Source organism: Cricetulus griseus, chromosome 3 (genome assembly GCF_003668045.3).
Source record: "Cricetulus griseus strain 17A/GY chromosome 3, alternate assembly CriGri-PICRH-1.0, whole genome shotgun sequence".
NCBI classification, from domain to species: domain Eukaryota; kingdom Metazoa; phylum Chordata; class Mammalia; order Rodentia; family Cricetidae; genus Cricetulus; species Cricetulus griseus.
The window spans coordinates 56,926,641-56,943,533 of NC_048596.1; the positions used below are offsets into that span (position 1 = coordinate 56,926,641).

Sequence of the window (16,893 nt, forward strand, 5' to 3'; positions counted from 1 at the left end):
TCGTAAATAACCTTCGCAAGCCTCCAACATCCCTCTCCCTTGCTGTCCTTGTCATGTGTATAACTGTAAAGGCCTTCTCCACACCCTTTCCCCTGACGGGTGGGTGTCTTGGTCTCAGCTGCAGTGTCCTTCTGCCTGGTCAGGTGACCTCATCTGAGTCTCTCTCTGCTCTCCCTCCCTAGCTGGCGATGATGAGATCTCTTTTGACCCTGATGATATCATCACCAACATAGAAATGATCGACGATGGCTGGTGGCGTGGGGTGTGCAAGGGCAGATACGGGCTCTTCCCGGCCAACTACGTGGAGCTGCGGCAGTAGGGCAGCCACCAGTGCCTACCAGCCCCAGCAGAGGGTTCATTCACACTGCAGACCATCTGCGCACATTTGAGTTGGTTTCTGTTTTTTTTTCTTCCGAAGGTGGGGAGGGGATATACATATTGCCTTTATATTTAATACTTCTGCTGATGCTTCAGGGCATGTCTTGCCACAGAATTTGCTAATATCTGATAATCATGTTCATAGAGAACTTGGGGTGATTACTTTGAGCCATCCCAGGTGTTTCCTTTTCTGCCAAGTTGACTGTGGTATGTAGCCACTTCAGGGTCTCTGCTTCTCCTGAGGTTGGTGGTATATGTGGCCTTGTGCCCCCCACCCCCATGGCTGTTGGGATCCCCCAAGATGGAGACTGCTCCTGGAGTGGGTGCCCAGTGAGGAGGCTCTCTAGGGTCCAGTGTTTGGAAGACAGGAAAGGGGACCAAGGGAAAGTGAGATGGTGGTAGAGGGGAACGCTGGGAGCCCTGGAGCGTTGACACTACTTGGGAAGTCCCCTCTGTCAGTACTGACAGCTTGAGCCAGGGTCCAAGCTTTCAGTACTCTGCCTCCTCATCTCATCTCTTTACCTCCCCGATACCCCAGTCTGGGTTGAACCTCATCTCCTGCCTTGCCTTGAAGTGTTACCTTCTCCTATCTGCATTCAAGACCCATAGCACAAAGCATGTCTTAGCGACATGCTGGCAGCTATCCTGGGCTTGGCCTGCAATGTGGGAGGGTGGGGGTGGGTCCTAGAGGAACTCAACCCCTGAGCAGCCTGGAATGTGCTGTGTGTGGCCAGCCACTTGGCTAGCTAGGCAGATAGATACCTTTCCACTGCAAGCTTCCAGAAGCATGCTCCCTGCAGGGGAGCTGTGTTCTTTTTGCCAAATATCATGTTCAATTATAGTCGATTGATTGATTGATTGATTGATTGATTGATTGATTGATTGATGTGGCTGAAAATAGGACTGTGAGGGGGCTGAGGCTCCCACCTGGGTGCCTGCCACAGCTTCCTTCAGCAGCTGTCCCTAAGATGCTTTTAAGTCTCTGAGACACCAGGAGGCTGGGCCACACTGGTTGCTCACATTCAGGCAGATAGCATGTCCTTGTAGACAAGTCTCCACTTTTGGGACACATGAGAACTGATGCCCATCTCCATGTGCTTTCCTGCAGAATCCTTGCCTTTCCGTTGTTAGGTTGGGTTTTCTATGTGAATTATCATCTGGAATTCTGTAGCACACCTCATTAGATACGGATTTTTTTAAATTAAATACTCAGAATAAACTTTTTTTGATCCATTTTCTGTGTGGTCTCCTCAGTGCTTGGTCTCTGTGTTCTGCTGTTGCAGGTGGCATTGGGGCTGGGTTTCCAGGGGCCCAGCTCTGATGGCCTTTATCAAGGATGTGCTGTCCCTTGCCAGGGCAGCTGGGCAGCCCTGGAGCCTTGAAAGGGCTGCACTATTGACAGTTGCTTTCAGCTGAGGTGTGCTCTCAGGCCACCAGTTTCTCCACTAAGGTTCTGAGCAGGGAGACGGCCCAGTTGGCTAAGTGCTTGCTGCATGTCTTAGGTTTTGTTGCTGTGCCGGGAAGTCCTGCCTATCCTTTCCTGCCTTGCTATTGGCTGTTCAGCTTTTTATTAAACCAATCAGAAGGCACCTTAGGCGAGACACATCTTCACAGTGTACAAAAAAATTATCCCACAACACCCAGCAGCAGGAGCCAGAAGCAGCTGGTTACATCACATCCGTAGGTAGTAGTGTTCAGTTAAATGTCTTCCCATATCAGTTCACATAATCAAGATAAGCCCCCACCCCCCAGGTGTGCCCAGAGGCCTGTATTTCCAGTGAGTCTAGGTCCTGTCACACAAGTACTCAATTTAAAAAGCCAGGTGCAGAAGGGTGTTGTAGTGCCACCTTTAATCCCAGGCAGGTTGATCTCTTGAGTTCAGAGCGCAATGTGAGAGAGTATGCAAAAGAAAAAGTCCGTGAAGGGGAGGACTGGGAGAGCTGGAGAGATGTCTCAGTGGTTAAGAGGACATGAGTTCAGTCCTCATCACCCATGTTGGGCCACACATAGCTCCAGGGGATCCTATGCATCTGGTCTCTGAACTGCACCTGCACACACACATATGGGCATACCCACACACAAACTTATATTCATACACATTTTTTTTTCTGATAGGGTTTCTCTGTAGCCCTGGAACTTGTACTGTAGACTAGGCTGGGACAGTAGGGACAGCAGCTGTCTGTTGACTGCAGAGATAGGCTTGCCTCTACTTTTCGAGTGATGGGATTAAAGGCGTGCACCACCACCACCCAGCGCCATACACATAATTAAAAACAAAACAAAAAACCTTTTTAAAAAGCCAGATGTGAGCCGGGTGTTGGTGGCGCACGCCTTTAATCCCAGCACTCAGGCAGAGCAGAGGATCTTTGTGAGTTCGAGACCAGCCTGGTCTACAAGAACTAGTTCCAGGACAGCCTCCAAAGCCACAGAGAAACCCTGTCTCAAAAAACAAAACAAAACAAAACAACAACAACAAAAAAATGCCGGGCATTGGTGGCACACACGCCTTTAATCCCAGCACTCGGGAGGCAGAGGCAGGCAGATCTCTGAGTTCGAGGCCAGCCTGGTCTCCAGAGCGAGTGCCAGGATAGGCTCCAAAGCTACACAGAGAAACCCTGTCTTGAAAAACAAAAACAACAACAACAACAAAAGCCAGATACAATAGGATTTGCCTTGCAATCCCAGGTCTGAGGAGGTAAGAGTCTAAGGATCCCTGAGGTTCATTGTCCATCCAGTCTTGTGTGGTATTTTAATTTCATTCTGACAATAAAGCTTGCTTTGAGTCAGAGGGCGGAGCTAGCCACTAGTTTACCAAAATTAACCATAGAGGTTTTGGGGGCCTGTAGACAGATAGGAGACATGATAGTAAGGAAGAGCTGAGAGAACATCTTAGTAGCCCTTTTGGAGAAAGGAATGGAAGAGGTGGAAGGTGATTGGTGGCTTCTTTGCAGCTTCTCTGATCATTCAGGTTCTTACCCCAATATCTGACTCCTGATTTTTTTTTATTGGTAAAGAATAATTAGTTAAACACATCACCTGGAGTCCAACTTGGACACAAATTCATGCTCCTGGCTTTGCATCCACTGACAGCTGCCGGAGCAGCATCCACCACACTGCTGGCTGGCTTTTCCTTTCTTTCCCCAAGCCCTGTGTTAGCATCCAGGAGCAAAAGGTTCTGCCCTTTTGGGACCTGGCAGAGTGGATCACCCCTGCGCACATGACAAGCAAGCAGTACCCTGGCTCTATACAGCAGCAAAAGGTCCTTTTAGGAGACAAGCTCCAGTCAGAGGCAAGCATCCCAGCCCGGGAATGGGAGAGGTGAGTGATCAATCCGGAAGCATCGACAGCAGCAGCTTCCAGAAGCTACCTTAAGAAGTTCCTCTGGGAAAGAGCACCCATGCTCCAGCCAGCATTCAGTGCCATTCCCTATACTTGATACCCTGCTGCATCAGTGACCAGAGCCTCAGCACCACCTACACCTGGAGGATCCATCGCCAGAGGCTCTACTCTGTCTGCACCTGAAGGAGTGATCAACGGAGCCACAGGCTCCACCTGTACCAATTGGAGGAAGAGATGGGTAGACAATAAGGTAAGAATACACTCAACAACATAAAGAGCAATACAGCACCACCAGCAAGACAACATCCCAATGCAGATGAAGCAGAAGAAAACAACATTAAAAATTACTTTATGAAGATGATGGAGGCTCTTAAAGAGGAAATGAAAAATTCCCTTAAAGAAATGGAGGAAAAGGCAAAAAATGGGAAGAAATTAACAAAACCAAGAAAAAGCAATCAAACAGATGGAGGAGACTGTTCAAGACTTGAAAACTGAAATAGAGGAAATAAAGAAAACGCAAACTGAAGGAACTCTAGAAATGGAAAATTTGGGTAAACAATCAGGAACTATAGATGCAAGCATAAACAACAGAACACAAGAGATGGAAGAGAGAATCTCAAGCATTGAAGATACAATAAAGAAAACAGATTCATCAATCAAAGAAAATGTTAAATCCAACAAATTCTTAACACAAAAATATCTAGCAAATCTGGGACACCATGAAAAGACTGAACCTAAGAATAATAGCGATAGGAAAAGTGCAGCTCAAAGACACAGAAAATATATTCAATAAAAATCATACAAGAAAACTTTTCCAACCTAAAGAAGGACATGGCTATGAAAGTACAAGAAGCCTACAGAACACCAAATAGACTGGACCAAAAACAAAAAAACAACAACAAAAAAAAACCCAAAAAATCTCCTCACCACATAATAATCAAAACACTAAACATACAGAATAAAGAAAGAATATTAAGAGCTGCAAAGGAAAAAAGGCCAAGTAACATAAAGGCAGACCTATCAGAATTACACTTGACTTCTCAATGAAAACAATGAAAGCCAGGACCTTCTGGTTAGGTGTTATACAGACACTAAGAGACCATGGATGCCAGCCCAGATTACTATACCCATCAAAGAAGAGCTAATACCAATACTCCTCAAATTGTTCCACATAATAGAAACATAAAGAACACTGCCAAACTCTTTTTATGAGGTTACAATTACCCTGATACCCAAATCACACAAAGATGCAACTAAGAAAGAAAATTACAGACCAATTTCCCTCATGAACGCAAATACAAAAATACTCAAACTGAATCAAAAAACACATCAGAAAAATCATCCACCTTGACTCCATCCCAGAGATGCAGGGATGTTTCAATACATGAAAATCTGTTGATGTAATCCATCATAAAAACAAATTGAAAGAAAAAAACCCCACATGACCATCTCATTAGATGCTGAAAAAACTAACAAAATCCAACACTCCTTCATGATAAAGGTCTTGGAACGATCGGGACAAAAGGGAACATACTTAAACTTTATAAAGGCAATATACAGCAAGCCAACAGCCAACATTAAACCATATGGAGAGAAACTCAAAGCAATTCCACCAAAATTAGGAACAAGACAAAGCTGTCCTCTCTGTCCATAAATTTTCAATATAGTACTTGAAGTTTTAGCTATGGCAATAAGACAACAAAAGGAGATCAAGGGGACACAAATTGGAAAGGAAGTCAAAACTTTTGCTATTTGCTGATGCTATGATAGTATACATAAGTGACCACCAAAATTCTACAGGGGAACTCCTACAACTGTTAAACACCTTCAGTAATGTGGCAGATTACAATATTAACTCAAAAAAAAAAATCAGTAGCCCTCCTATATACAGTTGATAAATGGGCTGAAAAAGAAATCAGAGAAACATCACCCTCTACAATAGCCACAAACAACATAAAATATCTTGGGGTAACTCTAACCAAACAAGTGAGAGACCTGTGTGACAAGAACTTTAAGTCTTTGAAGAACAAAATTAAAGAAGATATCAGAAAATGGAAAAATCTCCCATGATATTAGATAGGTAGGATTAACATAGTAAAAATGGCAATCTTCCTAAAAGCAATCTACAGATTCAATGCAATCCCCATTAAAATCCCAGCACAATTCTTCACAGACCTCAAGAGAATAATACTCAACTTCATATGGGAAAAAAACAAAACAAAACAAAAACCCGCAGGATAGCCAAAACAATTCTGTACCATAAAGGAACTTCAGGAGGCATCAGCATCCCTGACTTCAAGCTCTATTATAGAGCTATAGTAATGAAAACAGCTTGGTATTGGCATAAAAACAGACAGGTAAACCAAAGGAATTGAATTGAAGACCCTGATGTTAATCCACACACCTATGAACACCTGATTTTTGACAAAGAAGCTAAAATTATACAGTGGAAAAAGAAAGCATCTTCAGCAAATGGTGCTGGCATAGCTGAAGACATGTAGAAGAATGAAAATAGATCCATATCTATCACCATGCACAAAACTCAAGTCCAAATGGATCAAAGACCTCAACATAAATCCAAACACACTGAACCTCAGAGGAAAAAGTGGGAAGTAGCCTTGAACATATTGACAAGGGGACCACTTCCTAAATATAACACCAGTAGCACAGACACTGAGAACAACAATTAATAAATGGGACCTCCTGAAACTGAGTAGCTTCTGTAAGGCAAAGGACATGGTCAACAAGACAAAATGACAGCCTATAGAATGGGAAAAGATCTTCACCAACCCCACATCTGACAGATAGCTGTTTTGGAAATCAGCAGGGTGGTTTCTCAGAAAATTGGGAATCAATCTACCTCAAGACCAAGCAATACCACTTTTGAGCAAATACCCAAAGGATGCACACTCATACCACAAGAACATTTTCTCAGCTATGTTCATAGCAGCATTATTCATAATAACCAGAACCTGGAAACACTTTGCCCCTCAACCAAAGAATGGGTAAAGAAAATGTGGTGCACTTGCACAATGGAGTACTGCTCAGTGGTAAAATACAATGACATCTTGAAATTTGCAGGCAAATGGACAGAACTAGAAAAAAACATCCTCAGTGAGATAATCCAGACCCAGAAAGACAAATATGGTATGTACTCACTCATAAGTAGATATTAGGCTTAAAGCAAAGGATAACTAGACTCCAGTCCACAACCCCAGAGAAGCTAGGTAGCAAAGAGGACCCTAAGAGAAACATACATGGATCAGCCTAAGAAGGGGAAATAGACAAGATCTCCTGAGTAAACTGGGAGCATGCGAGGGGGGGGGGAGAGTGGAAGGGGAGAGTGGAGGAGGGAAGGGAAGTGGGGAGGAGAACATGAGGGAATGGGAAGGTCAAGTTGGGGGAAGAACGGAGAGGGAGAACAACGAAAGAAATATCTTGATGGAGGGAACCATTTTGGAATTATCTAGAAACCTGGCACTAGGGAAATCCAGGAATACATATGGATGATCCCAGATAAAACTAAGCAATAGTGGAGAGGGTGCCTGAACTGACCTTCCCCTGTAATCAGATTGAAGAGTACCGTGATTGTCATCATAGAACCTTCATCCAGTAACTGATGGAAGCAGATCTAACCACTGGGCCGAGCTCCCAGAGTCCAGTGGAAGAGAGAGAGGAGTGATGATATGAGCAAAGGGGTCAAGACCAGGATGGGAAACCCACAGAAACAGCTGACCCGAGCTAGCGGGAGCTCACTGACTCTGGACTGACAGCAGCTGAACCTGAACTAGACCCTCTGAATGCAGGTGACATTAGGTGGATTGGGCAATTTATGAGGCCATTGGCAGTAGGTCCAGGATCTATCCCAAGAACATGAACTGGATTTTTGGAGCCCATTTCCTATGGAGAGATACCTTGCTTGGCCTAGACATGGGGCGGAGGTGGGGGTGAGGGGGGAGTGGTGGTAGTGGTGGGAGGGCCTTGGCCAGGTCTCATGGTGGTGACAGGACAGATGACATTGACTCCCCATGGGAGGCCATATCCTCTCTGAGGAGCAGATGGGGGTAGGGTGAGGGGAAGGTGGGGGACCAGGATGAGGGGAGGGATGCAGAACTGGGATTGATATGTAAAATTAAAAAAATAAATTAATTAAAAAAGTGACAAGCTCCACCTACTTCCTCTCTCTCCCACTCTCCCTCTGAAGAGGCAGGCAGGTCTTTGCCTCTCTCTGTTTTTCTCCTATCTTTTGTTTTATTTTGTTTTGTTTTTCAAGACAGGGTTTCTCCGTGTAGCCCTGGCTGTCCTGGAACTCGCTCTGTAGACCAGGCTGGCCTCAAACTCACAGAGATCCACCTGCCTCTGGACTTCAAGTGCTGGGACTAAAGGTGTGCGCCACCAACACCTGAATTCTCTCTCTCTCTCTCTCTCTCTCTCTCTCTCTCTCTCTCTCTCTCTCTCTCTCTCTCTCTCTCTCTCTCATCTCTCCCTCCCCTTCCCTCCTCCCAAAACAACTTCCCAAGTAACCTCTGTCTGATGGCATGTTTGTCCGATCCACCAAAGTCCCCCTCTAGATGTATTATATCACTCTGAGCAAGTCTGGCATGTTCCTGTTGCAGCCTCTCTACAACAGCCTCTAGCTGTCACCCAAACTCCATAGGCTCCAGAAGCACCTGGGCTCCAAACGCTGCTGGAGGTAGCTGCCCACCACCTGCGGGCTCAGCCTTCAGCCTCCAGCCATCACCTCCCACCACATGCGCTCCTTTGGCACATTCCCGTGTCTGCTTTTCAAGCGGCTCCTTCTCCCCATGGGTTGTGGGCTTGCCCTGGACCCCCTTCTCAGGCTGCTGCCCTACTGGGTCAGCTGCCTTGACACCTGGTCAGGCTTCTATTGTTTTTGCAACTGTCACACACTCTCAGCTCACAACTACAGGTGAGCAGCTGCAGCTGCCTCAGCCAGGCTGTGCGCCATGTGTGCTCTCTGCCAGCCTCACACTTCGCTGTCATTGTCAGCAGATTTGGTGAGACAACCGGGAATTCTTAAAGGGGGGATTAGTTTCAAAAAAAGAAGAAGAAGAAATATTACAATGGAGGGAGTTAGGTCTCTGTATGATTCCACGATGGATGATTTGAAAATGGAACAATTAGATGCAAGGATAATCAGCTTAGCTGGGATTTACATAATGTCAATTATAATAATTATCAGTTTGGTAATTCTTGTTTTATCCTTTAAAAAGTTGGTTGATATCAGTGCCGAATATGAAGAATTGACCAATAAGATAAAATCCTTGGAAAGACAGAGTAATGAGACTAAGGAAAACATTCACACACAGACAGAGGAGTTTAGAGCAGAAACTACCACACCATTGCATTGCATTATGAAACTGAGGGTGGCAGCCCAAGGTTTTTAGAAAACCAACCTTATGTTATGGAGAAGTTAAATGTAATCCTTTAGAAATATTAGATTTCAGGAGATTTAAGGAATATGTTGTTTCATATGGTTGCAGTCACCCTATGTGAAGCAGATGCTAAACTCACAGACAACTCAGAGCAGGATTATCCCCCAAGACTGGAAAGATTTGGCATCGCTAATATTGGAATTCTCATAACCTCAGTTATGATGGCAAACATGGTGCAAAGAAGACGCCAGGGCCTTAGAACAAGGAAATAGGGCTAGAGGTTATGAGAGCTCCCAAGACCAAACCCTCAGGGAGGGCCGTTATGTTGATGTGGAAAGACATTACATTTGATGATCACACCTTGGACCTATGTCATACAGCAGCTTTAAATGCTTGGGACAAGATTGAAGAATCAGGAAAGAGGACTGAGCCATTTACTAAAATTATATGAGGCCCCAAAGAAGCTTTCACTGATTTTTTTTTTAACAAGGATTCACTTCAGCTGTCAATAGAATGATAACAGATCCACAAGTTAGATGAATAGTAATTGAATCGTCGGCTAATTCAGAATGTAAAAGGGTGATTAGGCCTTTGAAGTCAAGATTATTACCAATAGACAAATGGTTTAGAAATACACGTGATATGGAATCTCACACTTTTGATGATACTTGAACATGGGAAGTGACTTCTAAAAGTTTTAAGAAAATTCAAAAGGTTAGATGTTTTAATTGTGGTAAACCAGGTCGTTTGAAAAGGGATTGTAGACAAGGTGTTCCTAGAAACAATATTTTTTTTTCTAGAGATATTTTAAAAAGAAAGACCCTGCCTTCTGGAATATACAGAAGGTGTGGTAAAGGCTGACATTCGACTAATGAATACAGATGAACAAGGGAAAATGAAAGTTTTTGGCATATTACAGCATAAAGCATATTACATGTATACTACACAATTCTACATGGCAAGCAGCTGTAGAAAGATCTAATTACACTTTAAAAATATGCTTAATAAACAGAAAGAGGTAATAAAGACCCCCAGAGATAGATTGCACAATGATTTATTAACTTTAAATTTTTTAAATGCTACCAAGAAAGGAACAACAGCTGCAGGACTTGAAATCCCACCAATCCCTAGACTGGAAATCTCTACCCTGGAGAACTCTGTCCCCAAGAAACTCTATATAAAGCCTCCCTCCTACTTAGTTTTTTGCTGTTTCTCGCTGGAGCAGAGGCAGCCAGCTTCTTGTGTCTCTCCCAATAAATCTCTTGTGTGAGGTTTGTTGTGCTGTGCAACTTCGTGGTATTCCTTGGCTTCTGACTACCATGAAACCTTCCCCCTCAGAGCTGTGACAGGGAAGCCTTTTCTCTCAGAGTTTTAACACTTACGGTGTCAAAGTTGACAGTTAAGTCTACCCACCCCTTGTCAACTGGACACACAAAAACATCACTTCCAAATCACAACCCTTTGTCCCCCAAGGTCTCCTGTTCATCTTAAAATGTAAAATGAAGTTCAACTTTTAAAAAAGAAAAAAGAAACACAAAACCCATAGTCTTTAAAAATTTCAACACTTTAAACAGTCCAAATTCTTCTAAATGTGGGCTTCTATAAAATTAAAAACTTATTTCCATTATATAAAGAGAAAGCAGACTGACCTGAACAATGGGGAGCCCTTGGTTCCCAGATTGATAGCTGGGATACCAGCATGGTACTGATCCAGACCCCATGAACATGGGTTTCAATGAGGAGACCTCGGAAATCTATGGGACTTCCTGTAGTAGTTCAGTACTTATCCCTAGCATAGGTGTGGACTTTGGGAGCCCATTCCATATAGAAGAATACTCCCTGAGCCAAGACACAGGGGTGGGGGGGTGGGCCTAGGCCCTATCCCAAAAGATATGATAGACTCTTATGACCCCCTATAGAAGGCCTCATCCTCCCTGGGGAGCAGAAAGGATATGTGATAGGTAGGGTTTTAGTTGGGGGGGGGTGGTAGGAGGAGGGGAGGGAGAGGGAACTGGGATTGACATGTAAAACAATCGTGTTTCCAATTCAAATAAAAAAATCGGAGAAAAGAGAGAGAGAGAGAGAGAGAGAGAGAGAGAGAGAGAGAGAGAAAGAGAGAGAGAGAGAGAAGACATTCTTATTCCAAAAGGGAAGGACCAGGGCATCACAGGGAAAAGCCAGTTCAAACAGCTCCTTTAGTGATACATGCTCCTATAACCCTGACAGACTTTCTGTTTGAATGGCAAATGTCCACCATATGTTTGGGTTTTGGACACTTGGTTCCTAGGTGGTGGCATTGTTTGGGGGATGTTAGGGTGGCACAGTCTTGTTGGAGGAAGTGTGTCACTGGCAGTTGGCCTTGCTCTTCTTCTGGTTCACTCTCTCTGTCCTTGGATTGAAGATGTGAGTTCAGCTTTCTGTTCTAGCCACCATGCCTGCTGCTTGCTGCTCTCCTCACACCTTGATGGGCTCACCCTTCTAGGACTGGAAGCCAAAGTAAACTCCTCCTCCTGCAAGTTACTTTGGTTATGTAGTTCATCACTGCATCAGAAATGTAACTAATACAAAACCCATTCATTTCACCAAATTGGACTTGGATTCTTTGTCCTATCTGTGCTTTTCTTATCTGGGGTGAGCATGCATTTTGCTTTGTCTTCCTGGGAAGGCCATGCAGCATGGGGAAAGTGTAGGCCCTGGTCAGATGCCCCTGAAACAAGACATTCTGGGGCCCTGAGTGCTGGGACTACAAGCATCTATGCATAGTTGAACACCACATCGTAGATCAAATGCAGAGTTTCATGAATATAAGGCAAGCACTCTACCAACTGAGTTACATCCCCAGCTTGTGGGTTGATCTATTTTGCACAGATGCAATTTGTATGATGTCCCTTCTGATCCTCTAGCCTTAAGACACAACGGCCAACATCTCTGCCCCCCTCTTCCTGCTGGGTCAGAATCTAGTGTGGAGCACAGTGCCCACATGCCTCTCCTGTCTGTGGCTCATCCTTACACAGAGGGAGTGTCTTTCTTGGCTGATAGCTCAGCCTCAGCTGCATGTCTTCTCACCCAGACTCACAATCCTGTCTCGTGCATGTCATTTTGCCAGTCATTATATATTATCTAGTCCACCAGCTGCTCACAGGCTTTCCTGTACTCATGTGACAGACCCCATTCATGATGGAGGTGTGCCACTCTATACCACACAGAAGACAGCTACCCTGCCCCTGGCCTACTACCCCCAGATACTCCAACTTAGCTGCATGTCTTTTTACAGCTGGGGAAATGCTGCCACTTCTGCAGGAAGAAGGCATTGAGTATTACACAAGGAAAGACAGCCATGTCAGGATTGGCTTGTGGATGCTACACCTTCAGCTTGTCCATGTGCCTTCAGCATGCATATCTGTTTTGCTGTGTCCCTGTTTAAGCACCAACTGTTGCGTTAACTCTTCTGGGAAGATGTGAACAAATATCTGTTCACCCTAGATAGTAGGGGGGAATGGATGAAGTCCTGAGTGAATGTGTACTGTTGACATGAGCATAGCCATGTCAAGGACCCCAGTGCCTCAGACCCATGAGAATGACCTTTCCTGGGACAGGCTCAGAAGAATAGCAAGGCCTTCCCCAAATCTGTGTGTGGATGTTGACGAAGTGTGCAGAAACTCTATCAACCATAGAGCATCCTCGTCTTGGATGATGGCAACCTGAGACTTCTTCCCTATAGAGACCCAGTCAGCTAACCTGCCTCCTCCTCATTCATGCTGTATAATATAAATATGCTGAGTTTCCCAGCTGCTGTTGCTGTGTCTCCTTCAGAACCCATGACCCACTCAATTACAGCTTCTATATGTGTGTGTGTGTGTGTGTGTGTGTGTGTGTGTGTGTGTGAAGGTCAATCCCAAAGCCATGAAAGTCACAGCAAAATGGGGCACCAACAGATCAAAGAAACAATCCACCCAAGCCCAGCTTGGTAAACCCATGATTTTAATTGGGATTACTGATAGGAGCCTGGACAAAGGGTCACTAGCTGAATGTGGGTGAGGAGCAAGTTACAGGAGCACAGGTGAGGGGGCACTTGCAGGATTGAGGGTTAGGAGTCTTTCCTAGGGTGCAGAGGCTTACAGGTGGCTATGTCAATGAAGTAGCCTTCTCCATCAGAAAGGAGCCTTTACCTGCTAATGTGTCCTGGGGGTGGGCAGGGTGTCACTTACTCCTTTGAAGCCTTCTGAGGTGTTCTCGAGGTGTGAGCCACATACCCCTTTTGTAGTCAAACATCCTAGAACACATCAGGGACCTAGAGGCAGTGCCCAGATCTAGCCTGGACTGGACAAATACACAGCAAGGCAAAGTGTGTGTCCTCAGAGTAAACTTTTAGGCAAACCTCAGAATTATGCCTATGGTTAAAGCCAGATGCATCATGGTAAGGGAAATGAGCAGAGAGTAAGACTTACAAAACCCAAACCTGTCAGTCAAAGTGGACAATCAGTAAGGTATGGTAGTGCACACCTTTAATCCCAGCACTTGAGAGGCAGAGGCAGGCAGATCTCAGTTAGTTTGAGGCCAGCCTGGTCTACATATGAGTTCCATGCCAGCTAAGGCTACATAGTGAGACCCTGTCTCAAGAACAAAACAAACAAATACAATGTGAGAACTAGCCTAAATTTTCCTGGAAAGATGGCTCATCAGTTAGCAGCACAGACTGCTCTTTTAGAGGACTTGAGTAAGATCCTAGGACCCACACCAAGCAGCCAAAACTGCCTGAAACTCCAGCTTCAACTCCAACTTCACATATCTGCATAAACACACACATACATATATTATTAAAAATAATGAAAATAACCCATGGGCTTGAGAGATGACACTGTGTTGCTCTTGCAGAGGACTCAGGTTGCCAGCATCCACATGGCAGTTTACATCCATCTGTAACTCCAGTCTCAGGGCATCCGAAGCCCTCTTGTGACCCTTGCAGGCACCAGGCAAACATGTGGTACACACACATGCATGCGGGCAAAATGTAGACATAAAATAAGATCAAAAACAGCCATGTGGTGTTGGCACACACCTTCAATTCCAGCACATAGGAGGCAGAGGTAGGCAGACCTCTGAGTTCAAGGCCAGCCTGATCTGCAGAGCAAGTTCCAGGACAGCCAGGGCTACACAGAGAAACCCTGTCTCAAAAAAGAAACCCAAAAAGAAAAAAAATACAAAAGACAAAAAACAAAACAAAAAGCCAACCAACCAACCGAAAAGCATCCATACTCCATACCTAGCCACCACTCCTCCTCCTGGATCCACAGAAGAAAGTCCAACCATGACTTGGGTCTTCACGCCCTCATGCCCCCGAGCCTGATACTTCTTTGCTATACTTTGACTTTGCTTCTGAACAAAGCCTCTGCCATTTCTCTATTTGTGTGTACTTCTTCAGTTGTTTAAACAAAACACCAAGAATCTGGGAACTCTCTGTCTAGCTAGTGACTGCTGGGAACACAATCTTGTGGAGATCCTGTTGCAGAGGTTCTTTGTCCTGGCTGGGTTCTGCCGCCCTTGGGCTCCACATAAGGACACAGAGACATATATTAATTATAAAACTGTTGGCCAGTGGCTTGGGCTTCTAATTGGCTAGCTCTATCTTATTATTAACCCATTTCTATCAATCTATGTATTGCCACAAGGCTGTGGCTTACCCAGTAATGCACAGCATGGTGTCACCACTTTGGCAGCATTGAGACTCTGTGAGGCCAGCTCACTCTGCCTACCTTTCTCAGAATTCTCCTCTTCTCCTAGTCCTGCCTATCTCCCTGCCTCTATTGGCCACAGTGTTTTATTCAGCAACCAATAAGAGAAACATATACACAGGAAAACCTCCATCAGAAGTCTTGTGTAGGTAACCACAGCCACTCTGATTTCCTGTTGGCCCTGCCATGTTCAGACAGTGGGGATTCCAAGATAAGACACCTGCCGTGTCTCCATGGGGAGTCAGGGACACCCCAGCCATGAGAACAGGCTCAGGGTAGAAAGTGAAGAAAACAGGGTCGGGACCCAGGGCTTTAGGACAGATGCTGTTGGGTGGGGAGGGGAAGGCTGTGGGCCCCGCCTCTGTGTTACAGAGTTCACCTAGTGAGGGGATAACTCTCAAATCCAGGGGGATGAACCCAGAATGGGTCTAACTGTGCTGGATTCTTTCTTCGTTCCCAGAATGCACCTCTTGAGCTCAGATACTCCTGAGCTCGCCTTCCTGCACATGCCAATACTGCCCACTGAGGCCATACGACCTACATTCTCTGTGGTCTGCTCAGAGTGAGGCTAGGCTGAGTGAAGGGATGGCCTGGACAGTGGGAGAGGACACATTAGCAGAGTGGAGTTGGTGATTGGCAGGCAGACCAAGGGAAGCAAAAGAGAGGCCACTGTGTTCATGTGACAGCAACCTGGCCTGGTGGTGTAACTGCCACCCATCTAGAAAATTGAGACTGTCCTGAGGGTTCCATGCAGAGCCTGGCACAGTCTCCTGAACACTCCAGAATGGTGAGTGGTGTGTGCACATGGCCCTTTGGAGCCTGCAGCAGTGGTGCTAGACCCTGGTCCCAACCAAGGATCTCCATTTTGCAACAAGATGAATTTGACTGCTCTGGGTACAACAAAACAGGCTGTCTTTCCATGATCCCTAAGTGCGTGGTTGGAGGACACCTGAGCATGGAAACTTCTGGACCTTTTTTTTTTTTTTTTTTTTTTTTTTTAGAATTAGGATCTCATGTGGCCTGGGCTGGCCGGGAACTCACTGTGTAGAGGAAGATGGCTGAAGTCCCGATCCTCCTGTTTCCAGCTCTCAGGTGCTGGACTCACAGGCATACAGTTTTGTGTAACCACCTCTTCTTGGACACTAGGTAGGTTCTGCATGCAGGCTGTACACTTAGAGCCACATTTAAAAAAAAAAAAGAGAAGGACTGGACAGGCTGCTCAGTGGTTAAGAGCACTTGCTCTTGCAGAGGATTGGAAGCCCTCCTTTGAGGAGTCTTAGCAACCTAGTTCCCCTCCCCAGGCTACGCATGCTGGAGAACTCGTTGGGCCTGTCTGTGTCCTCCATATTTAGGTGAACATGTTTCTGTTTCCCCAGGAGTATCATTGTGACACCAGGGCACTGAGAAAGGCATGGGTTCTGGTCAGGCATCTTTGGAACAGTTCTTGTTGGTGACCCTGGTGAGCCTTGATTATCCTAGGGAAGTAGCGTTGGGCCCTTTTTGAGCATTTGAGGCATTTTACACCAGGAGATGGGTGAGCAGAATATCTTGGCTTCAGAGTTCTGTAACTTTTTTTATTTGTTTTGCTTTTAAGATAGGCATTCACTGTATAACCCAGACTGGCCCTGAAGCTGTAATCTTTCTGCCTCAGCTTTGGTATGTACCACCACACAGTCCATAGTTTTGTAAAGGCCCGTGAAGAGTTCTCACGGGGGCCTGCCTGGGGTTTGGCCAAGAAGAGCATCTCGGTGGTGGCTGGTGCCCAGGTATGGTAGAGAACAGAGTAGGCAGATCTGTGGCATGGGTGTATCTTCCAGATGGGCGTGCCCAGTGGGACAGAGTATGGCAATCAACAAGCAAATAAAAAAGCTGCTGGAGGTGGTGATGGGGAGAAAAGCGGTCTGGTGAGTCTACATGATCCATTGAGCCCCCCTCCCTCTACAAAGCTGGTTTGGGGTAGGGGGAAGAGCTGCTGTAGAGCACAGAAGGATCCAGGTTGCAGGGTTCCTCCAGGGCCGACGTTCCCATGTCTTTAACAGGGTCATTGT

The 16,893-nt window shown here is 45.5% G+C and overlaps 1 protein-coding gene across 3 annotated transcripts in view; it reads left to right on the forward strand.

Moving 5' to 3' along the window:
* The window catches only part of Cttn (cortactin), a 33,159-nt gene extending 31,547 nt beyond the window's left edge, over positions 1 to 1,612 (forward strand). For all 3 annotated transcript variants that reach the window (XM_027408813.2, XM_027408814.2, XM_027408815.2), the window contains one exon: positions 183 to 1,612. In XM_027408813.2, coding sequence (XP_027264614.1) covers positions 183 to 319 — 137 coding nt within the window. In that variant the 3' untranslated portion in view covers positions 320 to 1,612. The remainder of the gene's footprint in view (positions 1 to 182) is intronic.
* The last annotated feature ends 15,281 nt before the right edge of the window (positions 1,613 to 16,893 follow it).